Source organism: Nelumbo nucifera, chromosome 1 (assembly GCF_055504915.1).
Source record: "Nelumbo nucifera cultivar China Antique chromosome 1, China Antique-T2T, whole genome shotgun sequence".
NCBI lineage: Eukaryota > Viridiplantae > Streptophyta > Magnoliopsida > Proteales > Nelumbonaceae > Nelumbo > Nelumbo nucifera.
Genome location: NC_142649.1, coordinates 214130879 through 214158823, shown reverse-complemented (window position 1 = coordinate 214158823; position 27945 = coordinate 214130879). Strand labels below are relative to the sequence as shown.

General features: G+C 36.5%; 1 protein-coding gene and 1 long non-coding RNA gene across 2 annotated transcripts; one reads left to right on the top strand and one right to left on the bottom strand.

Moving 5' to 3' along the window:
- The first annotated feature begins 7926 nt into the window (after positions 1 to 7926).
- Positions 7927 to 10435, top strand: LOC148804490 (uncharacterized). The gene is made up of 2 exons (XR_016081050.1): positions 7927 to 8420; positions 8935 to 10435. It is a non-coding gene; the product is annotated as an uncharacterized LOC148804490 (long non-coding RNA).
- Positions 9999 to 27778, bottom strand: LOC104604720 (plant UBX domain-containing protein 10-like). The gene is made up of 4 exons (XM_010269205.3): positions 24336 to 27778; positions 12842 to 13012; positions 11593 to 11796; positions 9999 to 10509 (listed from the first exon to the last, which is right to left on the bottom strand). The coding sequence occupies exons 1-4, from the start codon at positions 25197 to 25199 to the stop codon at positions 10279 to 10281; spliced, it is 1470 nt and encodes a 489-aa protein (XP_010267507.1). The 5' UTR covers positions 25200 to 27778; the 3' UTR covers positions 9999 to 10278.
- Between the last annotated feature and the right edge of the window lie 167 nt (positions 27779 to 27945).

The following is a 27945-nucleotide window of genomic DNA, read 5'->3' as shown; positions in this document are numbered from 1 at the left end:
TTTTTGCTTAATGTGATAAACATATAATATTAGAGATGTGCACAATTTTTTTTGACAAATTTCATTATGGCATCATGTTTTGACATATTTGACTTGAAAGAGAAAACAATCTCATTTTTGGGAAATTTTAACTTTTCTATTCCATTTTCATAATTAATTGTAATAACAATTATTGCTTATCACACTTATCTTTGTTTAATATGACAAATGTATAGTATTTTAGATATGCCAAAATTTTCTATAAAATTTCTACACTTTTATTTTATAATTCTTTCTATTTTTATTTTTTGTTTAATTATGACATTATTGGTTGATTCATTTAACCCAAATAATTGGACTAGTAGGGTGCAAGTGTATATGTATGTATATATGTATACATGTTGGGCTTGGATTGGATTGGTCAATCATCCTCATGCTAAAATTTGACATAAATGTATGCAAGTGTATATGTATACATGCATGCTATATATGTCTATATATATACATGTATGCAAGTATGTATATAGTTAGACTAGGCTCAAGCTACCTAACGCTAGGCCTCAGCATAGATCAAAAAATAAAAGAGTCTAAACTTTTGGGCAAGGCCTATGCCCAACCCAAGAACCAAAAAGCAAGCTAGTTCGTTTAAAACTGCATGTTGGGTTGGTCCAAACTCATATTGAGCCCATCCAGTTTGCACCTACATGGGTCACTGGCCACCAATTAAATGGAAATTTTCTTTTTGAGTTGGTTTAATTTTTTATTCTATTTCCATCATTAACAAAAATAACTCTAATTTATCATATTTATTTTTGTTTAATATGATGGAATACATAATATTGGGGATGTATCCAAATGTTTTCTACAAATCTTTTGTATTTTTAATAATTCTCTCTCTCTCTCTCTCTCTTAAAATTTCTATTTTTTAATTATAACAATGTGCATTGACCGGTTTGACCTAAAAGGTTGAACCATTAACTCACCACTTGAATATGAAATGTTTCATTTCTAGGTCATTTAAATACTTCTTACTTATCATACATAATTTTGTTTAACATGATAAATATATAATTTTAGAGATGTGCCTAATTTTTTTGTATTTTTATTATTTTTAATTTTTTATCATTTAACTATAAGACTATTGGTTGACCAATTTGATTTAGATAGTTGAATTATGTACCTGCCACATTGACATGTTCTATGTTGGGCTTAGACAAACTTTTAAGCCTACGGGCTCGGGCTTTCCCAAATAAGTCCAGCCTTAGCCCGAGCCCAACTTAATAATAGTTAGTATATACATAATAAAAAATATCATATATTATAAAATATATGTCCATTATCAGGCTTGGGCCTTTGTCATTTTCAGTTTATAAAGAGGCCAAGCCCAGCCTAAACCTATATAGGCCATGAACAAAAGGACATTTTAGTTTTCAAATTGAATTTGAACACAGGTTTTGTATTGTTAAAATTATTGAGTATAGATTTAATTAGTAGAATTGATTGGTGAAAAAAAAATGCTTAAATAAGGATCTAAGGAGGGAGAATGGAAAATATCACCTTAATGAAAGAGAATTGAACGAGTAAAAAGTAGTAGTTTAAATTACATTTTTCCCCTCACTGTTAGAGAATGACCAAATTCAAAATTGAGGGTATTTTAGTCAAGAAAAAGTCCATAAAGCTCCTTTATTTAACATACAGTAAATGTGAAATTTAATGAGAGGGGCTGGGAGTTAATACCTAAAATATAAAGATTAATAAGTGGAAATGGAATGAATTTAATATAAATAGAAGATCAAATTATGTTTTGTGCCCTTACAATAAAAATGGACTAAATTCAACAATAAGGGTATTTTAGTTAAGAAGATTTCTAGAATTAGACCTCATTTCCACTTTTAATAGTAGTATAGATTAAGCAAAAAGTTTGGTAACAGAGAGCAATAAACATAAATTTAGGCTATGTTTGGTTTGAAGGAAAAGGTAGGGAAAGGTAGGGAAACCTATACAAGATTTGTAAAGATTTTCCTATATTTTCCTTCCTTTCCCTGCTTTTTCCTTCAAACCAAACACAGCCTTAGGAAACTCATTTTCCTCTCCTTTCTCACAAGTGGTTTCTTTGTTTTTAAGTTTTTGGGTCAATTGCTATATCCTGAATATTTAGGAAACTACTTATACGTACCTAACTTTCAAATCATTCGTGACTGTCCCTTCTATTGTCTCTTATTGATACAAAATGTTAAATTAAGACATTTTTCTACTTTCAATGGAAATTGTGGCTCTGATTTAATTTAGAAAACCAATCGTGAATAAGGCAGGCAACAAAAGTGTGGAGTGCTCTAAGAGAAACCAGATGAGAACATAGCAGTGACGGGCTGTAATAGGTTTGGTTTCAGACATGGCTGTAACAAAGCGGAGATGAAGACCTCACAAGTAGATGACCAGTGGTGATTGCAGCTTAGATATAGAAACAGGAACCACCCTTGCATCAGACCTGTCAATCAGAAAACCTCCCTTCCTCTTGAAAAATGGAATACCCAAGATCCAGATTAAACATTGCCTGGAAGAGATTTGAGGGAGGGGAGCTAAACTCCCTTAGGAGCGAAATTAGAGGATGATGACAAAACTTTGGTCACTACTCAGTACTATACTCTTCAAAATCGCTATCATTTTTGTAACTAGGAAGAGAAGGGATGATTTGAGATCTTGTATACAACAAATGGATGAAGGAGCAGAGAGACTAAGGAGGGAAGAGCCAAGGTGTTGCTGGCCTCTGCCCTTGGCTCTCTTGGTCTTGGGTGTCTCTTACTTGGCTGCTAACCGAAATTAAGTGGGTCCATTATTGTTATGAAAATACCATCGCGAAGAGAAGAAGAAGAAAATGTATATTTTAAATATTTAATGAACAGTTAAGGAGATATTTTGTCTTTTACAACTTATCTGTTAGACTAAACCTTTGAAAGGTCAACAAGGTATATATAAGTAGGTTTTAGAAGTTTAAGGTATATTTAAGTAGTTTCCTAAATATACATAGTATACATAAGTAATTAACCCTAAATTTTTACTCTCTCCCCTTGCCCGGTTAGATCTTGTTCTTTTCCTTTTAACTCTTATCTCTTAAGAATAATCCTTTAACTTTAAGAGAAAAATGGATGTTTGTTTCCTCTTATCTCTTATTTCTTAGGCTATGTTTGGTTTGAAGGAAAAGGCAAGGAAAGAAAGGGAAAGACAAGGAAACCAGTACAAGGTTGTAAAGGTTTCCCTACCTTTCCTTACATTTTCCTTCAAACCAAACATAGCCTTAAAGTGCAATCATACAACTTTTAATTTTTCAATGATACCCTCAAAATGACAAACAAAAGCTCTCATATACGGGGTCAAAATGAATATTGATAATTTTCAGAATTCAAAACAACATTCTCTCATTCAGAGTTCAGTGGAAAGAAAAATTCACCAATACCAATATACCTCTTAATGTAATTATTAGGCTTTCAAATGTTAGACTTTGAGCAAACGAACAAACCCTTAATGTTTATAACCTTCTCTCTCCCCCATTAAATCCTCTCTCCTCTTTGAATCGTTCTTAACTCTTAACTCCCTCTAATAAAGTAGGGTTACCTAACCTTAGATTCGGGTTGGGCCAAAACCAATGCCAAATCCCATGCTAACCCCACATAAATTAAACCCAACACAACTTGAAATGGGCTTGGGTGAGTTGTTCAGGTTTGAAAGTTTCCTCACTTGTATTTTATACCTGATATGTATCCAACAAGTCATGTGTTGTATAGCTGGATACAGTTTGACATGTATGGATACAAAAGCATATCAATGCCTAGTTTGACTAAACTGTATATTGGTCACTTTTGGATTATTTTTGAACTTTAATAAAAAAAATTATAATTATAAAAACTCAAATAGAATTATTATTATAAAAATTAAAAAAAAAAATTAATATTTAATTTTTCTCAAATTTAATAAAAAATCAAAAGTTATAAAAAAAAATTATTTATATTTTATTTTACAATTAAGTGCTAAAAATGAAAACATACTTATTATCTAAAGTTAGAATTATTATTTATATAAAAATACTAAATAAATAAAATTTGAAAATTATAATTACAAAAATTGAAATAGAGTGATAATTATTGAATGATGCCTACATGTTCTAAAGTCCCGGTATTATTGATTGTAATGCTTCCCTTCATATAACCTATTAAAGTGCTTTTCTCATGTATTTATATGTTATTGATGTATGTTGTGTATTTTGAATGAATTTCCCTTAGGTGGCAGTGGAGAAGGGCATTGATGCTGGGAAGTGGAGAAACACGGGAAGGATCATGAATTGCAACCAGAAAAGATGTTTCCGAACTGATGGACTGTTTGATTTACCGTTCAATCTGTAAGTGTATGTTTCTGTTTCAACTTTCAAGCCGAAGGGAGGACTTTTATGTCCTGATCGCTTAATTTGTTACTTGATTCTTGTCACTGAATTTCAAAATCACTGCAGCGTGTTCATGATATTATCTACCTCCGATATCGATCCTTTCTACAATTCCACGCACCCAGCCAAGACCTTTCAACTGACCGGTCTACAAAATTACTTTGATGTTCTTCGTCCACTACTCACTGGACTAGTTTTTTTTTTTTAAAGAGAAGTGTCTTTGCGCTTATTTATTTAATTCAACACAAAATTACATTCAGAATTCAGAATTCAGAATTTAGAATTTAACAAAGAGTAATATCTAAGTCTTGTACTTTGGGGGTAGTGGCACTTATTCAGTCCTGATCACCTGCCAGCAAAACACGTTCCAACCTCTCTACCTATATGATCTTACACTGCACATCTCATACATGATGGGTCCCACTTTTATGGTGGGTCCCAGTCTCATGGTGAGATGCGTGGTGTCAGACCATGTTGGTAGAGGCTTAGAACATGTTTTGTTGGTAGGAGATTCCAATTCATGGCACTTAGCTTTTTGAACTTTCATTTCCAACAAAGACCCCCTGAATTTTCAGATTCTAATACTTCCCCTTTTATTCTTTCTAGGATTAGCTGAACGCTTTAGCTCTTCATAGGATGTGGAACCAATAATAATACTGCACACCAGTCATAAAATACATGGGGTCCACAATTATTCAACTCATTGGTTTCATTCAATTAATCCAAATTCTGTTCTTTATTGGGTTGATGGTGATACTAAAATTACCAAATTACCTATATGAATTTCGATGTTTCGATAACACCAAATATCAAGATGACGAAAATAGCTTTTGAGGGAAACCTTTCGTCCTGAAACTATTATAAAATCGATGGAGACTCTCAATGTCAAAAACTTTTACTCCATTTTTGTTTTTCTTTTTTTTTCCTAGAAATAGGTGGAGACTATCAAAAGCTTGTACTTTATTTTTTGTTTTTGTAAAAATTGGTGGACTGTGTCAAAAACTTTCACTAAGAGGGAATTCGTTTCTTGGATTTTGAGGGGGGAGTTGGTCAATGGATTTTGGTTCCCATTAACCAATAAATTCATGTCCTTTTTTCATATTTATGTAAAGACTAGTGAAAATTTATTTTACTGTGAGTGACTGATACCAATCTCTAAATAACTTTCCCACCTACCAACACTTTGATGGGACAAAAATACCATTTTTAATAATAGATTTTTATAATTAAAATGATCATTATCTTATTTACTTGAAAAATAAAAGAACATGGGTAATACTTACTAGGATAATAAATTACCAAAAAGCGAACGAGCCTAAGTGTCAATGATAACACAAAATATCAAAATGATGAAAATAGTCATTCTCAAGCCGCTGGCTTAACTATACTTCCAATGTGATCCTGTGAAACCCTTTCTTCCGAAACTGTTGTAGAAATAAAAAGAAAGAATAAAAATCAGTGGAGATCAGTGGCAAACACTTCTATTACATTCTTGGATTTTTTCTAGAAATTCCTCATCTTTCAAGGTTAAATTTTTTTTTTTTTTTGAAATTCATGGCAAATCTTGTTTATGAAATGATTCTCTCCAGGTTTGTCTATGAAACAGAGCATTGTATCTGCGATAACCAAATGAAACCTTCAATTTATATCTATGAAGAAAAAAAAAAAAACCTCTATCATTTCATTTAAATACTGAAAACAGCCATAAATCTGTAAGGATCTATTGAAAGTTGAAACAAGCAAAAAAACTTTAATATTATATTTAAAAAACTGTCGAATAATAAGTTGTTGAAATAAATAAAAAATGGTAATTTAAAAATCTAAAAAATTTTAAAGAGTTGAATGGATTGTTTTTTTGTAATTGACAGAATTGCAACGGAGGGGATATTTGTTGGAAAGTGCAATTTGAAGGTGTCTATTGTCACGAATAAAAGCTAACGGCAATAATTATCACTGACCCTTTAGTACGGTGGATAGAATGCCTTCGTATCCTGAAAGACAAATGGAGTAATGGAGTTCAGGTCTGCATATCTGAACTGTGTTATTGAGCATTCAAACACTTATGAATGCTCCAAAACTGCATCATCATCTTTCCGAGAATATTGAAACAGCAAACGAGTGGATTCGTCTTGTATGCAAGTGGTTAGAGATGGCAATTTCACCCGTCGCTGTGGAGCCCCGCCCCGCTCCACCCCGATCGGGGTGGGCTTTTTGACCATTGATCGAGGTTTGGGTGGGTTTGGGAAAAACTCGAAACTCTGAGATTGGGGATGGGGCGAGAACAGTATTTGTCCATCCGCTCCCATTATATTATAAAACATAATATATATATATATATATATATATATATAATTTTAATATATGCTAATATATGTATTCTATTATATGACAATATCATATATTATATTATACTATATTATATGTTTTTGAGAAATAAAATACTATATTATATTACATAATACAAAAATAGTTTTAGGTAGGTTTTAAAAAATAAATAATTAAATAAATAAGTATACAAGAAAGAATGATTGGGGCAGGGTAGGGCAAAGTCGGGGATCCCTTATCCCTATCCCATTTTTAGCCCCGTTAGGGATAGGGGCAAGGATGGGGTAGGGAATTTGAATTTGGAGTCAAGTACGAGGTAGGCAAAACCCGGCCCCACCCCGCCTATTGCCATTCCTACAAGTGGTGCTTGATGTAATAAAAGCAATGTTTTAAAAAATGACTCAGAATCAGAGCTGTTCTGGCCACCGATTTTCAGGTTGATGGTTCGACTGTCTAATTCAAATGGATGACTTGTTCTAACAAAAAATAAAATAAAATAAAAAATGCCCAAAAACCGTTGAATGGGTCAATGGTTCACCTGCCTAGGTCAACAGATTGTTGACCGATTCAACGGTTTTTGGCCAGGGACTAGGTTTGGGGTGAAATAGAACCAATTGCTTAGATGGTTCTCGAGCTATACAGTTTGACCGTCTAGGTCAATGGCAGTTTGAAAACATTGAATAAAAGCATTCTCTGACATGTAAGCTAACAGAATGCTAACGGTGGGTGCAATGCATTCGAATTCAAAAGCTCAAGAGTCTTTGTCACAAAACAAAGTTCGGGACTAAAAATCTACTCCAAAGTAAAGAGTGTTAATTAGGGCTATTCTTGGGTTGGGTTGGTTTTGTTGGAGTCTTTTGGCCAACCGAACTAACCTGGTCGGTTTGACAAATAGAGAACCGAAACCCAAAGACCCAAACTTGAAGGGTGGGTTGCTCAGTTTGAGTTAGAGAGAGAGAAAGTGATTAACATGTAATGTTTGAGAAAGCAAAACGCAAACCAGATATGAGAACTAGGGGTGAGCACAATAAAACAAAAAAACCGAACCAAAATTTTGATTTCAATTCAATCGGTTTGGCTTTTTTGGTTGTTCGGTTCGGTTCGATTCGATTCAATTTTTTTATTCGGTTTGGATTACCATGTTTGCTAAATCGGATAACCGAATTAATCGATTAAGTTTTATAATTAGATATTATTAAAATTATTCATATTATAATTTATTATTTTATATTAATATTTAATAAATTAATAAATAATAAATATACTTATAAATATAGATCAAACTTTGAATTGGAAGACCTGAGACGTATTTGGCTATATGCCAAATTTCCTTATTAAGCAATAACGTAAAAGACTCAAACTAAAACTCTAAAAGTTTCTAAACTATAATCTAAATTTCTAAAATCTAAACATAACTAGTAATTTTGTTTAGTCATGAAAACAGTGGAAAACAAAATAGGAAAGACTTCGACTCTTCCTCTTCTTCCTTCCACACTCCACGTCCTGACGTCCACAGTCCACAGAGTTGGCTTCGGGCCTTCAACAGTTCGGTGTTTACAGAGTACAAAGACTCCAGAGTCCAGACTCCATAGCAGTTTAGCAGAGACCACACTACCACAGTCTACAGGCACAGACCAGATCGCCAGTTCAATTCTTCTTCTCCATGGCTCACCGGCGCCAGGTAACTCCGAAATCATCTTCTTCTTCTTCTTCTCCAAAAGTCCAGAGACCATAGTCCTAGCCTCCTAGGCACTTAGGCAGTTTGTGTTCTCCATCGAGTCTCGACTTCTTCTTCTTCTCCAAAAATCCAGAGTCCCAGCCTCCCAGGCACTCAGGCAGTCTATGTTGTGTTGACTCTGTCTGGTGTCTTCAGTCATTCTTGATTCTTCTTCTTCTTCTTCTTCTGATAGAACACAGAGTCACAGACTGACTGAGAAGACCTGAACACTTTTGAAAATTTCTGTCAGTTTTTGCAATTTTCGGTTTTAATCGAAAAAACCGAATTAACCAAAAAAAAATTCGGTTTAACCTAAATTCGATTTCGGTTCGGTTGCCACTTTTCATAGTTCGGTTTCTGAAAATTCGGTTTATTTGATTTGGTTTTAAACCAAACAAATCGTTTGTTCACCCCTAATGAGAACAACAGTCTGAAAAATTTCAAACCGTTTAGTCATTTATAGTTTGATTCTTGACAGTTCATACCACACTGTGTTTGAAGGAGAGAGTAGAGAGAACTAAGGAGACGAAACGTTGTAGACTTGCAGTGGTTCCAATTCCATTCCTTCACGCCTTGACATTCACATTGCATGTTTTAAAATCAAACTTGTAAAACTATAAATATTTAATAGTTTATAGTATAATAAGTTGAAATCCAGAGTAAATAATTTTTTTTCTCCCATTTTTCCACGTTTTCTTTAATGGTATATAATTTTCCAACTCCGAAGTCCAATTTTGATGATATACATATACAAGGTTCAAAGTATCGGCCTGTATTGGTACTTTTTTTAAGGTTTTATTTATTTTTTTACGAAACAGATTCAGAAAGATCAGTTTAAAGCCCGGCTATCATCTGAACCAGTGTCTGACCCGATACAACCCCTGAAAGGACGTATTAGGAAACCATCGACACGAACCCGTATCGATACTTTGAACCTTATACTAATATTGGATAGCAGAAATAACAACAATCCTTCACATCAGCCACTCATGACGGGTAGTTACTAAAAGTAAGGAGGGGTCCTGGCTGAAGTTTTTTTGCTCATTGAGCAATCGCATGGGCCGGAGTAGTCTTGGATTGGAGTGCCCGAATCACATTGTAGGAATCGGAGCAGATAAGAATAGGCCCTGTAGATATCCGCTTCACAAACTGGACTCTTTGATGTATTTATTCCAAGAGGTTCAACTTCCTCCACTACTGATCCCCGGCTTATGAGACTTTACACCCACTATACCTAATTACCCATACAAGGAGTTAGAAAGGCAGATAATAGCACCCCGGCTTGGATAGTTGGGACTGGGTGCCACTCACATGATATGACAACGGGTTTTTGTTTCCACAAACCAAGGGCAGAAAAGGATAAAATCTTCCAAAAACCCATAATTTCACCTCTTTTAAAAGCGTTTTCTACGTAAAGGGAAGAATCGAAACTCTCTTTACCTTTCAACTTGGACCTAATCTTAGATTAGATGAGGAGGACCACGAGGCTGAACCATTTGGAGAAACAATCCCAACAAAATAGTTTTAACATAATTCCCGCAATTGACGAATTACTTTCTTCAGCCTTCATTTTATCTAAATAATTATGTAAATCAGTCACCAACAGAATGCAAGTGCGAGTTATCTTTTAACAGTCAAGAAGGTTCTAGACCTCACGTCAGACCCAACAGCCCCTCAAAGCAAAGGTCATTTGTTTGATTCGATCTGCTTGAAAGAAAGCTTAAGCATCCAAATTATACAACTTCTATGTTAAGGTGACAAAATACAGAATACAGACTGGTTTTCCACTGTCCCATCTCAGGCTACTGACCACAAATAGCCCTCATGAGTCCACTTCTACAAAAAGGCTAGCCTGAGGATGCAATCCTGCTTCGTTCAATGACAAAGAGTGCTTCTCTGGGCCATAGACAACCCTCGGAAAGTTGGAGACCAGGCTGTACTTCTCTGCATTCAGGCAATCCAAAGAATCAACATAATCATAGAGGGACTGGATTGTATCTGTATTATGGAATCTCCTTTCCTTGCGTTCTCCAGTCGGAAATCTTACAAGAACCTGTCCAAAGGGAAACAAAACACCTAAATTAGCTTTCATCATCAAATGAGGAAAGAAAAAAAAAAGGATGTCATGGCACAGATTCATTAGGGTCTATATATGAGGTATACCGTATATCTTTGCCTAGTTCACTCAATTCTATGATTTCACCAAAATAAAATCAACTTTTCTATGGGTACTGTACTGTGACTGCGGCTACACTACTTCATGAATTTTCTTATTGCATCCTATTCTAATATTCATTTAAAAGTACCAAGAAAAACACAGAATTATCTCCCAGTAGTTAGAACCCAAATGTATAAAGTCTGAACCATTAGCAAAGCACAAAGTAGGAATAGATTAAAGAAGTGCAACAAAATAATACAAACAATAAATTAACGGTTCATTTGTCATGAACTAAAAAGAAGTCTGGAACCTTGTGGCTGCAAAACATTATCACTGATCTCCATCTAGCTCAGCTCTACTAAGCTGAACAAAGCACATCCTCTTCATCTCTCCTCATTATGGATATAGCAACACATAAAACATTTTTTTGTACCATAGCTAAGCCCAAATAAAAGCCTCATCTCCAACAGCAGCAGATAAATCAATCCGGATGACAAACAAGACTACACGTTTTTATGTCAGTAAATTCACGATCTCTGAAGACAGTACACTAGAATGCAAAGACTAGTTCATCACCAACGAATAACCAAAAAAAAAAGGAAAAGAAAATGTCCAGAAGCACTGGAAAACTACATGATGTTTGAAATATTAAAAAACCTTTTTATTTAAATGAACCTACACACATTTAATTGCTTTTTTTGAACATAGATACAGGTCATAAAAAAACTTATATTTTCTCAAACGAATGTTCACACACCTTAAAAGCTAAAAGAAAACTAATTCTCAAAGGCACAACATTTTTTAAGCAACTTCTCCACATGAGCAGTATTAAAGAATGCAATTGGCAGAAAAACCTCATTTTGTAAACAAGCACAAAACTTGACCTTTGGCTGAAACCTAATGATAATAATAATGATGATGATGATGATGGTAACAACAACAACAACAACAATAATAACTCAAATTGAGAAGCATTACTTGTGTGACATTAGGTCCTTTTTCAGGTTCAACACCCAATGACATAGCTTTCTCCTGGCGCCTTCTAATTAGTGCAGCTTCTCTCTCAGCAGCCTCACGAGCTGCTCTTTCCCGTGCTTCCTCTTCCTCCTTGCGCTTTCTCTCAGCCTCAGCAGCTTCTCTCTCTAACCGCTCTTGCTCTTCTTTTCTCTGGCGTTCCCTAGCCTAACACAGCAGAAAAGCAAATTTCAGAAACAGAAAAATAAGTTTCAAAATTGCATAGGGTCCTAATATAGATATAATCACAGATTCATGGTCCATGTGAAAGCACCATTTCTACTTGTCATGCATAATTGTCAAGGCATCACCTAGTGGATGCCTAGATGACATGACACCTTTGGTTGAGTTGAGTGCCTCGCTTAAACACACTGGTTTATATATTAAAAAAAGGTGCTTGTTTAGGTAACAGAAATCACTAGGTGGCCATCATTACTGTGTGTGCTAACGTCTTACCATATATCATACACCATCCATGCTTTGTTCAAGGATTTTACCATTAAAACATGCAAGATCAAAGGATTTCAAGAAAAGAAAAAAGAAGAGAACTATAAAGAGTTTTATCCTTTTTAAAGTCACTTGTCTGTTTTTTCTGGCCAACTGGAGTAAGATTCTTATTCTCAAAGTGGCGAGGCCAGAATGGCCATTCCCTCAAATGGAGGAATGCCATTCCACCAGGAATGGGAATCAGAATTCCATTCTGCCCAATCAAACAGCTGGAAAGGAATGGGCAATTTGGATTCCAATTCCAGACCCCTACTCCCACAAATCAAATAGGCCCTAAATTTTTATTAGTATAAAAGTATAGCCTTATGTAGTTGCTAAAAATTTTGGCATGCAATTGCTCTATTAAATACTTCTTATGTCAGTGCTATGTCTGAAAATTTAAAATTAATTGATTTAAAATAACATTGTCCTTTAGATAAAACATTGCTATACCTTGAGAGGAAAATTAAAGTTTCTTGTAAAGAGAATTTCTACTTTTTCAATTTATATGCATGTTGATTGGTACATAAAATTAGGGAAGTAACCTATGATTTAGTTTTATCTTCATAAAATTCTATTGCCTAGGTGACTACGTACTCTACTGTCACCTATATGCCTTGATAACTTTGCTTTTATGTTTCCATTAAAATAAGAACAGTGTCAACCCTGACAACCAGTCAGATGATATAAGACAGCAAATAAAAACCAGAACAGTAAAGTAACATACTTGATCAGCTTCAAGTGCAGCCCTGTAAGCAGCATCTTGCTCCTCCCTCAAACGCATGTTATTCCTCCTCTCTTCTGCTTCAAGCCTGGCTGCTACAAGAACAGGCGCACTCTCTTCAACTACTCTCTGAAGGATTGTGAGCATTTGTTCAGGAGACCTTGGACCCTCGATCTGTGATCACGAGTCAGGTAGGGATATAAGAAGATTCAGTTGAAAATTCAATGACCATATAAATAGAAAAACGAGAGATATATATTCACATTGCAGGTATCAATCAGGAGATGAAACAAACATGCAATTAGCAAAATAGTACAATAAACTTTGAAAATTATTACATTTAAAGAGAACTTTTGGTAATCCAAGCAATGATCAATTTAATACAATCTACTGATTAAAATACCCTTTAATATCTTCTTGAAATCTACAGCAGAAGCTGCATTTTATTATCAGTAACAAAATTTCTTAATTACTAATAATATGGTTAGAATAAAAAATTTTACTTCTGTGGTTCTTGTGAGTTTTACAGATGGGAACACACACTACCAAAAGTACTTATTATACCCTAAGGTGCTAAATAGTTGGGCTGAACTAAAGGCCCATATGATTCAGGCCATTTAATAAAATAATGGACCAGTTATTTAAGCTCTTTTTACAACCCATACAATGTCTTTAAATCAGGATTTGGACGACACTTAAGTGGGACAACTAAAAAGGCCATTATCCAATGTTGGTTTGGTCCAGCCATCTGGAATCTTGGAAGGGATAGACTTGATACAGACAAATCTTTGGCATTTTTTGCACAAACTGGCCATTTATGTCAAACCCTGAATGGTCGTACTCAAAATAATCAACTAAATTATTGAGTTAAGTATCTTGTATGGAGATTTCTTCAAAATATTTTCAATAACAAATATACAGATATTACATTATAGAGCTAGCCCATTGCTACTCTCTCCAACAGCTCCACACAAAATCAGACATACAAGCAGTACCTTGTCTCATTCAAAAGGATATGCCCCCTACATCAATTCTTGTCTATGAACTCCCTTCCCTGCAGTTTCTCTTCAGCCAGCTAATGACTGATTTTGAGTTTCCTTCCACAATCAGATTTCTGTTGCCATTGAATTAACCAGTCTTAATTCTTCAACTAGGGGTGCAACTCGGGTTGGTCCACGTTAACATTTTACACTGCTTCTTTCTCAGGATTTGGCTGGGCCCATTCAAATTTTGACAAAAGCTGAACCCAGTGATTTAAAAGGTGCACCTAGGCACACGAGCGAGGTGCATTTTAGTGTATGCGCCTCACCTAGGTCCTAGACGCAGCGGTTTCAAAAGGCGCATGCCTGGTGCGCCTTTTTAAATTTTTACGCTTTTTTGCTTTTTTTGAACCTAGCAGTTGGGCCCGGGGCTCCGTCCCCAAACCCCTGACCACGCCCCTCGAGGCAAGCACAAACAAGTCCATGTTTGGGTCTTAAATTCTTAATCGAGATTTTAAGACCCTAACATGGACTTGTTTAGGCTTGCTTCAAGGGGCTTGGTACAAAGGCAGCTCGTAGAATCAGGAATGCAATATGTTTTATAGATCACATTAGCTACTTGAAGTAATGCAACTGAGACTGCGTTTGTTTCCAATGCAAACGCAAATATGTATCCTGCATATTTGCCTTCATCTTGGTTCATGAATGCAAAGTTGGTTCACAGCTTAGTCCGTTTTTTGTACTCTTCTCGTTTGTTTGGAGTTGAGGTAAATGTGCGTACAAATTTGCTGACATTTGGTTGACATCGATGCAATCTATGAGAGCAAACACAAATGCTCTAACTACCTACTCTCCACTATGTTGAACTTTCGGTCAAATAACCATCAGACCAGCTTTGATGAAATCTGAACCTTCCATTCTAACCAAGATCACATCATAAGAGGATCGTGTGCTCCTTTTCGGAACTCCTCTTCTCTCTTTCTTCTTCTTATTCTTCTTCCTTCCTCTTTGATCAATCAATCCGGTGCACTCTCTCTCTCTCTCTTTGAATGTTAAATAAATGGAAGCTAGGAGCCTGGGACTCTAGTGTTATTCCAGCCTAGGACCCGCAAAACACTGCATTTCTTTCTTCAATGACTCGATCTGGCTTACATTTAATCGGTGCCTACCGTTTTCATTGTTGTTGCTGATGGCGTTTGATCAAAGCTCCACCCAGAAAGGCCTCCGACAGTTAGATGTTGCTCGGATGGTCACCGAAGAGACACGTGATGCCGTTGGTTTGGCGACAGGGAGGAACACCGGGGGATTTCTCCCTAATTCGGCTCGTGATGTTGGCAGTCCTAGGTCTAGACAACCATTGTATTATGCAGCGACAGTTCCCGATATTGGGTATGTGGGGTTAGGGTTTGCGAATCCGATGATGGCTTGGTGTTCTCGTCCGCTTGTGCTGATTGGCATCGCTGGTGGTGTGCCTGTTGGGTATACTGAATTTCCAAATGTTGGAAACCGGGTTGGAGGTAATGGGGCCAATCGGGCGAGCAATGAGGGTGGTGAAGAATCGGTGTCGAGGAAGAAAGTTAAGTTTTTATGCAGTTTCGGAGGTAAGATTTTGCCGAGACCAAGTGATGGGATGTTGAGATATGTCGGAGGTCAGACTGGGATAATTGGCATGAAGAGAGATATATGTTTTCAAGAACTAGTGCAGAAGATGACCGACATCTATGGCCAATCCGTGCATATCAAAACACAAGAGGAGATGAACATCTCACCCCCATCTCCGACCAGCGACAACCATGCCATGGTCGGAGATGGGGTGAGAAAGTTATCGTTGGGGGGGCAGAATGCAGCAGATCTCCTCTCACTCGAACGGCTATTTTCGTTCGGTCAAACAACAGCACAAACATATACCCTATTTACATCATCAGTCAGCGAGAGCAAGTTTGCATCTAAAAAATCGATGCAGTAATGAACTCTGGAAACGACATAAAGCTGTCAGAAAAAACAATTTTACACTCTTAATCGATGCAGTTATGTATGCCAAACACACGCTCACAAACGTGAACCGGGGTACATAAATACCCCAGTTTGGCGTTTGTATCACAAACAAATGCAGCCTGAGGAAAAAAAGAGATTGTGGGTTTTACATTCTTGAAAATGTTTTATATGTCTATTTATTTTTAAATTTTCATTTGAATATGCTTTACATGTTACGTTTATGTATTTTAATTTGACAATAGGTTTTCTAAAACAATTATTTTAAAATAAAGTTTATATTTTTTAATAATATTATGTTTAATATTTTTTGAATTTTTTGACTTTTTTTTGGCATTTTTGTATTTTTGCACCTTGCTTCAAAAAGGTGCACGCCTCACCTTGCGCCTTGGGCACAAATTGCCCTTGACGCTTTTAAAACACTAGCCAAACCTGAGCCTACCCAAGTTGGCACCCCTACCTTGGATTAGCACTATGAGTTCCACTTTAATTGAGTTTCCTTCTCCTGTTGGGCCTCAATGAGCCACCAAGTTATGTCCTTCATGATTTCTGATAGCAACCCTCCCCCCCCCCATGACTGTCAAGGATTTTCAAGCTGCTTGTTGCTTTAAAATGTTATACGATAAGGGTGACCAAACTAGTGTGTACCTACCCCTTTTTTTTAACATGTTATACGATAAGGGCGACCAAACTAGTGTGTACCTACCCCTTTTTTATCAAGTGTACCTACCCCTTCTCATGAACATTAAAGCTACTATGGACCAATCCCTAAGGAAAACACCAGTATAGAAAAAATGAATACTCCTTTCTGGTCTTCACCCATGACTAGACCTGTTCACGGGTCAGGTTTGAGTCGGGCTTTCTCTGTATTAACAAAACACATTCAGGCCCGAGCCTGAGCCAGGCCCGACCATCAGGCCTAGGTCTTGAGCCCAAGCCTGCCCGTCATATAAAGCCCAAACCCTGGCCAGAAAATTGGGAAAAAGATTTTTCTTTTTTTATTCAATAAAAAACTATTTTGTTTATATTAAAAGACCTCAAAAGCCAAAAATAATTAAAGATCTCACTATGACTTGAAAAAAGAGAAGAGGAACAATTGAACAAAGAAAAAAATATTATATAAATTTTTTAGTATATATAATATTCTTTGTTATATAATATATTATCAAGTCAAGCTAAGGCTTGGGCCAGAAAGCCCGAGCTCAACCCGAAAGAAAGTTGGTCTTGGTGTTTTGAGATAGAGACCGAAACCGCATGCCTAAATTCATGTCCAAGCCCAACTTAGAACAGGCCGGGCCATGCCAACTAAGGGTGTCAATGGACCGATCAATTTGAACAGATTAGACAGACCAACAAGACATTGGATTGGATTGGATTGGGTTGGATTAAGCCAATATCTGGTCCATTGATATAAGATAAGAATATATGTGTCAATGGATCGGATTTGGGTAGAAACCAATCTAAATCAAAATGAATTTAAACAGATTGGATGATCCAGACATTGAATTGGACCGGTCCAAATTGGTCCAAAACATTCATTGGATTGGATTGGACCCGGTCCATTTATAATGGACTCACATTGGACTGGATCGGATTGGACCAAATCCAATCCAATTGACACCCGCCAACCTGTCGGGCTACCCGACCCATGAACAATTCTACCCATGACCCAATGAATGATTCTAATTCTTATCAAGCCTATTATATCCTCCACTGATTGAGATTGGTTAGGGTTTTGTTGTTTTGTTCTTCCCATGATGTCCATGATAGAATTGTTGCACTTGTGTAAAAAAAGGGCAGCCCAATGCCTAGTGCATGAGGCTCCCACCAATGTGGGGTTTGGGGAGGGACAGATGTACACAGCCTTACCCCTACACATACAAAGGCTATTTCCAAGATTTGAACCCTACGTAACCTAATTCACAATGAAGTAACCCAACCATTGCGCCAAGGCCCACCCTCAATTGTTGCACTTGTGTATCTCCATGAAACCTTTCCCCTCTTTTTCCTATAGGAGAAAAAGGATGGCTAAAACAATGTATGTCTATGCCTCTAGTGCTAATGTAACACTTCCCAATAAAAAGTAGGGTCGGGCCCAACTAAATTGTTTTGACCAGAACTTAATTGTGGTTTTGGTATTAGAGGTAGGGGCCTTAATGAAGGAGCATAGTAAAACTGACCAAGGTGATCGACATCATGGTGAGCAACCGCCTGAAACAACCTAAAACCAATGTTTTAAAAAACGACCCAAAAACGGAACCATTTTTCCTTCCGGGTCATAGGTTAGCAATTCGACCGTCTGGATCAAACCGATTAACCTGTGATAAAATAAATGTAAATAAAAAATAAATAAAAGCACAATGGATTTATCTCTAGTACGCTTATAATATAAGTCGCAAGAAAAAAAAAGTAAAATTTGTTTAAACTTGCTAACGAGTTCACATCAGTGCCCCACAATGCCCCACAACACATCTCGACCTTGTATTGGGAACATCTCCCGATGATAGTACGGAAGATGATGAGACATCATCGGGAGATGTTCCCAATACAAGATCAGGATGTGTTGTGGGGCATTGTGGGGCGTTGATGTGACTAATTGAAAATAACCCAATAAACAATTCGTTTATTCAACACATGACGCAGCAGTTTTCACGAAGACACAACAGTTTAAAGAATTGATCGTATGATCTTTGAATAAATAACTCTTTAAATTAGTTAAAAAGTTGTAAAATGAACAATGGATTTACCATATTTCGAGTCGTGGGATTTTTCACCATACTTTCTTATCTTTTGTCATTTGTCATTTCAGTATTTTATCAGAAAGAGGAAGTGATTGAGTGTTTTTAACTTGCGAACCGTTGTCTGGGTCGAACAATTTGACAGTTCAAACAGCCAGATCAACAGTTTATTGATTTTTCAATGGTTTTCTTATAACTCCAGGTTAGGAGGTAAACGGAATTGGGTTAGTGACCAGCTTCCGGATTGAACGGTTCAACCATCCAGGTCAACGGCGGTTTAAAAATAGTGCCTAAAACCCAAAACCCATTGATATGAGTGCATCGGTACCCCAAAGGTATGATGTGATACACCCGACATTGAGCATATTGTATTGATACTTTGAACCTTGATCCACAATTTAACTTTTATCCACCCAATTGGATCCAAAAAATAAACCATATAAGGACTCAACAAGTCAAGACCATCTAATACTTCAATCTCCATGATCCTTAAGACCTCTTTGAACCTAAAATCCCACAAAGCTGAGGAGCCATCATATGATGAATAATGAATTTTAGGAAAGAATCAAGAAGAAAATGAATCACTTTCCAAGACAGAAGCCAGTGTTGCTCATGATGCCAGTGTTGTGTCCAGTGCCCCATCCGTTAAACTGTTCTCCATAGATGCTTTTTATCAGCATGCCGCAATTTGTGAAAATCTAGAGGATATTCCCACAACCATTCCCCAAGTAACAAGGTGTTCCTTAATCTCAATTTATCTAATTCAAGACCACCCTCCCCCCTACTTTGATAGACACTACCCCAGTTAATGATGATTTTTTTTTAGAATCTCCTTGTTCCCATAGGAAATCCCTCGTGATTTTCTCCAAACATTTAGCCACTACAGAAGAAGTTGTGTTACAACTCACAACTGGAAATCTTACACTCATTTCAGATCAACTGATCAAAACCATAGAATAATGGATGAACAAGTTTTATGATGTTGCTATAACAATTTCCTCTTACTAACTGATGGTTGGCTCAGCTGGTAAGTTGTCTCGCTAGTTGCAGCAGAGACTTGGGATCAAATCTCGTTGCCACCAGGGTTGGGGGTTATGGAAATGGGAGACCAACTACCCCCCCCCCCCAGTCAGTTGTGTAGCCCTATGAAGACAAAAACAAAAAACAATTCCTCTTAATGTAACCCTGGATGGTGTATGCCTTCCTAGTTAAATCCTCATGAATCAGGTCAGAGTAAAAAACCACTGCTTTGGAGTTTGGAGTAACTTATAGCCATAGAACGGGAAAGTAATAGTTTTGACCAGTTAGCTCAAAATGGTTCATGGTGTGTCAATAAAAATATATTGATCGTTTAAATAAGTCAAGATTTATTATAACAAAGTGAAACTTCCACCTAGATATTAAGTACTTAAGTTACATTAGATCCATGCTCACTAGCAAACTAACAATTCACTACCTACTGGAATTCCAAAAGATTCAGAAGATGCAGGTTATAGTTCAACATTGCAAAAGCTAAGCCACACCAACCAATGGCCATTAGTTCAACTGATTACCATACTTCTATTACCAATGGCTAATATAAGCAGTGAAGATGCAGAATTCCAAACAATTCCAAAGATGCAAGTAAGCAAGTTATAGTTCAACTTATTATCAATGGCCAATATAAGTGGTAAAGAGAAACTAGAGAAAATCCATGAGAAGTTTACAACTAGTCGACAGATCTGCAGTTAGTTAGTTGAATAGAAAGGTACAAGGGTCACTGACCCAAAACTAGCGTTAGAATCCTTCTTTGAGTGAGGTTACAAGGGGATCCTAATGTAAGGTAGTCTACAAACCTCTGTATGTATCTTAGTATATCCCATTTATAAGTTTCAATAAAATTTTGATTGGTACTGATTAAAAAAAAAAATTCTTTGAGTTCTAATAACAACTCATGAACAGATTTGCAATCAGTTGAACAAAATGCTGCAAAGGGTCATTGGCCAAAAGCTAGAGTTGAAATCCTTCTATGAGTGTTTGTATGGATCAGTTCTAGGTCTATCTTAGTTATAAAACAATAAGTGGTTTTAAGTTAGTTTACTAAATGAAATTGGAGTTTTGTAAAGGGAAATCTGAGCCCTTATGTTGAGTCTATAAATTTCTCTAGATCCTTCTTTCCCTTATTTTCCCACCACATTTCTCCTCCCTGTCCTACACCAAAAACCAATTATAATGTCTCTATGCTACAGAATTACAAAGATGCAAATATCTATTCGAGCAGAATCACTCTAACTTCTTGTGTCTAACATCTAATGTTCAAAATCTCTTTTCGGGAGGGGCAATATGATCAATCCAGGCTGCCCTTTTGGGGAATCCTTAGATTAGCTCATTAGCCATGCAAAGGGTGGCCCTATTCACAATCCTGAATCTTCTTGTTAGACTACTCTCCTAAGAAACCCAAACTGAAAACCAATCCAAAATAACTACTTCCAACTTCAAGATGAATTTCTTTTTCGCTATGCTGTTTGCCTGAAAGTGGAAAAATCTTGCATTGCCATCACCTTCCTTGTTCAACTTGCATCTAGCTTTGTGCCTCTAGCAAACCTCCTCTCTTTCTATAATTTCTTCTAACTCTTTCTTGAGGTTTCAACAAGTTCTTCTATCAAAATCAGTGATTTAAAAGGCGCTCCTAAGCACACAAATGAGGCGCATACCCTAAAATGTGCCTCATCTAGGTCCCAGGCACATTTTAGAGTATGCATTTCACCTAGGTCCCAAGCACAACACTTTCAAAAGGTGCATGTTTGGTGTACCTCGCACTTCATCCTAGGTACGGGCCTTTTGAAAATTTGCGCATTTTTTTCTGTTTTTCTATGCCCAACAGCTGGGTATGGGGGTCACAAAGATTGGTAAAACAATGTGAAGATGCATTAGAGCTGCAGCTCTATGGACAGGAAGAAATGCGAGGATTTTCCAAGAGAATGAGAGAAATATTCAGAATGTAAAGGACTGCATTTTGACCAGGACAATCCATTGGCTCAGATCCTTGAAATCCTTTAAAATATTCTCATTTGATGACATATGGAGGAATTGGAGAGTTGTGGCTAGTACTAGTACAAGGAAGAGCAGGGTACCAGCAGTATGGGTGCCTCCTCCTGAAGGCTTGACTAAGCTGAATTTTGATAGTAGCAGCCAAGGAAATCCAGGCCCTTCAGGAATAGGAGGGATGCTGAGAGAAAAAGACAGCAATATCTTAGCTTTATTCTCTGGCTCCGTGGGTATAGGAGACTCTATTAGAGCTGAACTTCTAGCAGCGGTCCAAGGTATTCAGATTGCAGATCAGTTAGGAGTTCAGAATTTGCTTATTGAAGGAGATTCCAAAGTTGTTGTGGGTTGGTTAAAGAATCCAGATTCAGTTATTTGGTGTTACAGGGACATTATGAGAAAAGTTAAGTGGTATTCAAGGAACATGATTGTCAATTCTCAGTGGGTGGGTAGAACAGCTAATGCCATAGCGGATGGGTTAGCTATATCAAGGGAACTTCTATTCTGGGCAGCTCTGTAATCTTTTTTTCTGAGCTATGTAATACTTTGTTGTTGGTAAGGAGAGGTACCAGCTTGTGCCTCTCCTCGGGCATCTGTTTTTGTATCATCATCTTATTATGTCTGAATAAATTACCATTTATTTATCAAAAAAAATAAACAGCTGGGGTTGGGGGCTCTATCTGGGATGGGCTGGATGTCTTTTGCTCACTCACCGAAGCTTTGAAAAACCCCTATCTGCTAATGTTGCTCATTCATTCATCCTAATAAAAGATATTTTTAAAAGACAATTAAAATTATAAAATCTTTTTTTATAGGGTTAAGAATTTTAAGACCCTAATATGCAAGTAGGGGTGGCCACGAGCCGAGCTTCTCACGAGCTATTCGAGCTCAGCTCGGCTTGGTTTAAACCGAGCTTCAAGCCGAGCTCGAGACTGATATATAGGCTCATTTGCTAATGGAGCCGAGCTCGAGCCCAGTGAAGATCGGCTCGTGAGGCTCGCAATCCTAGTATAATAAATAAATAATTTTTTATTGTATGCATACATATATACATGTACATATACATATAAATATATATAATAAATAATTTTTATAATTCTTATATTTTTGTACGTAAAATAAAAAAATATTTTTATATGTATACTTTTTATTTTTTAGACAAAAAACTTGGCTTGCAGTCAAGCTCGAGCCGAGCCGAGCTCAAACTTGCAAGCTTTGAACCAAGCCGAGCTCAAGCTCAAATCTCTAGCTCGAATCAAGTTTAAGCGAGCCGAGCTCGAATAGCCAAGTATTCAGCTCGGCTTGGCTCAAATCCACCCCTATATGCAAGGTGCCAACCAGCTGGTTGGTAAGGTCTCCTACTAGTCGTAGCGGAGACTTGGGATCACCCCCCTGCCCCCCGGTTGTGTAGCCCTTCAAAAGAAATAAAAAAAAAAATTAAGACACTAATATGGACTTTTTGGGCTTGCCTCGAGGGGCTTGGTACAAAGGTGGATCATAAAATCAACAATGCATAATGTTAGTTTAACATCACATTATCTATTTGAAGTAATGCAATTGGGGAGAAAACAAATAGATTGAAAGTTTTACATGCTTGAATATGTTTTATGTTTATGTATTTTAATTTGAGATAATAGGTTATTTCAAAACATTTATTTTAAAATTTAAGCTTATATTTTTAATTAATATTAGTTTAATATTTTTTTTGAATGTTTTGGCTTTTTATTTTTTTTTGCTTTTTTGTGCGCCTTGCTTCAAAAAGGGTATGTGCCTTGCCTTGCACCTCAGGCACATAATACCCCTTGCACCTTGAACTTTTAAAACACTGATCCAAATCAGATAGAACTTCCTCACCTTCTTTTACTGTTTGGAGCTTCTAGAAAAACTTAATAACCTTCCACTAGCTTGCACCTCTTCGTCCCACCAAGCCTTACTAATTACAAAAAACCAGGGTGATCTAACCACATATTTTCAAACCAGAAAGGTATAGGTCCCTGGTCCTCCACTAAAGGAATCACGAGAAATCCTTATGAGGCAATCATCTGAAATTGGTCTAGGCAGAGCATCGCATTCAACACCAGGCCAGTCCTCCTCTATCCGATTTTGAGCAAATAGAAGGGGATTGAAAATTGGTTCATGTGAACTTAGCATCCAATAAGGAAGTTTCTTTTAAACCACACTCACTAATGAAGTTGTTGAAGATTTGAAGTTCCTCATACTGGTGGAGATAGGGTTATTGGGATTGTTTGAATCTTTTGTAAATCTAATCACATTGAAATAACCACCAATAAGCAATGATCCCTCCCATAGACCTCTTATATCACCAAGTTCTTCCCAAAACGCTATACCTACTGGGCGCATATACATTGGTCAAAACCCAAACCATCCTCTTTTCCTTTTATCTTCACGGACAACGAGAATTGCCCCACAAGCTGCTCAGTGCATTCAAAAACATCATCTTTCCACAAAGTGATAATTTCACCCACCTTGGTAGAAAGCCCAATTAATGTTCCTTTAACTCCATATATTCCTAATCCACCTCCTGTCTGTCTGACAATTTTGTATCTTGGAGCAATACTACATCTGGCTTCTCTTTTTTCAACATGTTTTTGATTACTCTTCTTTTATTCCCATTTCCGAGGCCTCTCACATTCCACACTAATCTGTATATAGTTAAGCTTTCCGATGAAATAACTTTGCAATCATAGCGTTAAAAAAATTGTAAAGAAAAGAAAAAGGAAATTAGGATGCAAGCACCGGTACCTGCTGAAGTAATGCAATCCTCTGATTTGAAGCGGCCATAACCACTGCACAAAACGGGAATCTGGAAGCCTTCAAGCTGTTACTCATCTTAAAACCCTCACTCGCCCGGATACTCCCACCCCACGATACAAAATTCTCATTAATAAAGGATGCCACAAGTTCAGAGCACAAACTTTGCTCACAAAACGATGGTGTATCAGGGTGATCTGGTGAGTGCAAATACACAAACAACAGCTTGAATGCCTGGCGGGAACGCTGCAAGGCATCCATGAAGCCCTCGGTGACAAAATTGGGATGAGTCGTTCCGTAATTCCTCTCAAAGGCGGCTACAAAATCCAAAGCCTCGGAAGCGGCAGCCGAGAGGGAAACCAGAGGAGAGGATGCATCACCATTACGGGATGAACCCCAGCCCAGCAAGCCAAGGGAGTGAGAAAGAACGCCGCCGGCAACCCAGACACCAAGGCCGATGGCGCCAGAAATCAAGCTCAAACTGCCAGAAATGACGGAAAAGGGTAGAGTGATGAGCTTCCAAGCCAAACCGGGAGAAGCGGCGGGGGCGACATCTGCAACCGAATGTGACTCTTGCCGAGCCAATTCGGATCGTTCGACGCCTTCCCACGTATTGGAATTTGATTGACCTCTGCTACCGGCGTTGCTGTGATCGTTGGAGGGACTAGTGGTGGTGTCGTTATTAGTATGGTTACCGTTTGGGTTGTCAGAAGGAATGGAATCGGAGGCGGTGAAGGCGGAGATCGCGAGTTCGAGATCCCAACCATGAGCAGCGAGCATCTCCGTGCATAAATCGGGATCTTCAATGCCAGTAATTGCTTGAAAATAAGCTAATTTATCGACGAAATCCCCCATCTCTGCCTATCTCCCTGGAAGGTGCAGGGGGAGATCGAAGACGAAGGACTAGGGTTTTCTGTCGGTGGAGTTAAAGAGCCCAAATCCAAAACCAGACAGGGATTTTGGTCTTCTTCCTTGACACTTGACAAGTAATGTTTCGTAGACGAAATTGAAATTGGAAGTCGGAGAGACTCGGGGGAGATGATGACTCGCCGTCGTATCTCTCCCTGCTCCAAATCCAGTTTGAACGTTGTTCTTCTTTTCTCCGTTGCTTTGCTTTGCTTTGTTTATTATTTTATCGAAATGAATGAAATGTGTATATGTGTGAGAGAGAGAGAGAGACATATTGACAGGGACTAGCTAACAAATTCAATACTCAGGGAAAGGAAATGTGATTGCCCCAGGCCCCAGACTTTTTTTCAATAACATGTATCCGTTTACCCGAATCCGAATCGGGTTTGCTTTTCTTTTCTTATCGGACGTTCCCTTACCTATTTGATACGATAAAATTCTATACGTATCTTTCTAGTCCTACATATATAATTATTTTTTTATCCGACATTCCATAAGTATTGATAGAATAAAATTTTATGTGTGTCTTTCTGGTCATGCATATATATGTTATTGTATTGTATGATGTATCAGTGAATATGACTTGATATTCATTGATATAAAAGCATATCAGACCCTAATTTGATGGTATATTCAAATATTGATTTAAGATTTAATTTAAAAAAATTAATAAGAATTGAAAGTTACAAAATTAATTTATTTTATTTATCCTAAATGATTTATACATTATTTATATAAAAATTCTAAATAAATAAATTTTCTCAAAAAAAATTAATAAAAATTATAATTATAAAAACTGAACTAAATAATTTAAGAGTTCATTTTCCCCAACATTTTAATAGAAACTGAAAACTATAAAAATAATTTATTTTATCCACTTAAATGATTTATATGTTTTATTTTAAAATTATATGTAAAATAAAAATTGTATGTTAAAAATAAAGATATTTTTATTATTTTAAAAAACAGAGATTATTTATATGAAAATACTAAAAAAAAAATATTCCCAAAAATAATAAAAATTGAAAATTATAATAACTGAAATAAAGTGATAATTCTTGTATGATATGTACATCTTCCATAGTCCTCCCGGCATTCACAACATATTCATGTGATTTGTATGCATTTCTCTATCGCATCCAAGCATTTTTATATCTTTCATCTGTATTTATGTGTTTCTAAAATGTACCTGTGTCCATATCCGTATATGAGTTTTTTAATACAATATTCTATACCGATACTTTAATCCTTAATAACAATAACATGTTTAATATGCAAAAAGCCAAATAAATAGAGAGAGAGAGTAGGTATGTGACAATGGAAACTAAGAGTTGTATCCTGTATAAGAAAGAAAACTGAAAAGCAGCCCAGGATAGAAATAGATCCACCTGTCAAACTGAAAGACCGGTAATAGATATATACTTTATGAATTATGATCATTAATTTACAATAATGCCTATAACCTGTAGGAAAATGAGTAATTATGTTAATTTCAAAATTAAAGTATTTTTGCATTAGCGTCAAGAGCTCAAGATGAAGCAATTTGATCCTAAATACTCATTATGCATAAACAGAGTCAGAGATATCCAAATCCAATATCCAATATAATTTAAACATGAATACACAAGGACCAGAGGTAAAGGAGAAATGGTCTGGCCATGTGAAATGAAGACGAGCAAATGCAGCAGAAGTGGGTAGGAAATTGGAAATTATGGATCTTACGCAACTCTGAATGGACAAGAAGAGCAAAGAGTACCTTGGATTGCTATTCCTGAACCTCTTATACAAAAACATTTGCCATCTGGCTCAGTCATTAGCAGAACAACACCACCTAGATAAAAGCATAATGGAGGCACTGGATTCGTGCAGGTGAGCCCATAAAATTGGACAAGGCCAATGATGCAGAGGAAACCAAACAGTACAGTTTATTTTATTGGTCGAAAGGTAATAATAATATGTTCGATCGAGCTTGGTTGGACTTGGAAATCGAATTTTCAATTTGCCATTTTACCAGATTAAGCCTGACAACACCATTATCCATAATCTATATTCAAATCGCTCCATCAAGTAACTATCAACCTTAATGATTACACTAAATAAAATAAATCCCTTTTGGTAGAAAAATAAAAAAAATAAAGCCCCTGGACGGCTGGACCCAGAGAAGAAAATGGAGAAATCTTGGGTATGCCCTTAAGCGTGATGAAAGAAGGAAAAGCTTAATGCATTTGGTCGAGACTCGAGACTGCTGCCACCACAAACCTATTAATGGCTGTGTTTGATTGCAATGCAAATAAATTTGCACTGATGCAAAATCATGGCAGTGCAAATGATTTGAATGTAAATTCTCACCTATTATTGTTTTAAATTTTAGCTTATTTTGTTTGATTACAGTACAAATTAAGTAATTAAGACATGAAACAGGATAAAGTAAAATCCAAAACAAAATTAAACAATAATTTGCATTTTTTTTTATATTTGCACTCCCATGCATTTGTACTAGTGCAAATAAAATTGCACTACAACCAAACACAGCATTAGGTACGAACAAGGTACAAATAAAATGCGCATATAAAACAACTCTACTAAGATACAAAAGCAAATTTTCATTAATAAATTCAAGAAAAATTTTATAATTTTCTAATGTGAGACAAGGTAATAAGAGTTTTAATTAAAAAAAAATCAAATTTTTAGA

Bases quoted from the DNA above. Each gene is read 5' to 3' on its own strand.
- LOC104604720 (XM_010269205.3), bottom strand. From the start codon at position 25,199: ATGGGGGATTTCGTCGATAAATTAGCTTATTTTCAAGCAATTACTGGC. The intron at 11,797-12,841 runs GTATGTTACTTT...CTGCTGTGTTAG, and splicing joins CTGCACTTGAAGCTGATCAA to GCTAGGGAACGCCAGAGAAA. The intron at 10,510-11,592 runs GTAATGCTTCTC...CCCTTTGGACAG, and splicing joins AAGGACCTAATGTCACACAA to GTTCTTGTAAGATTTCCGAC.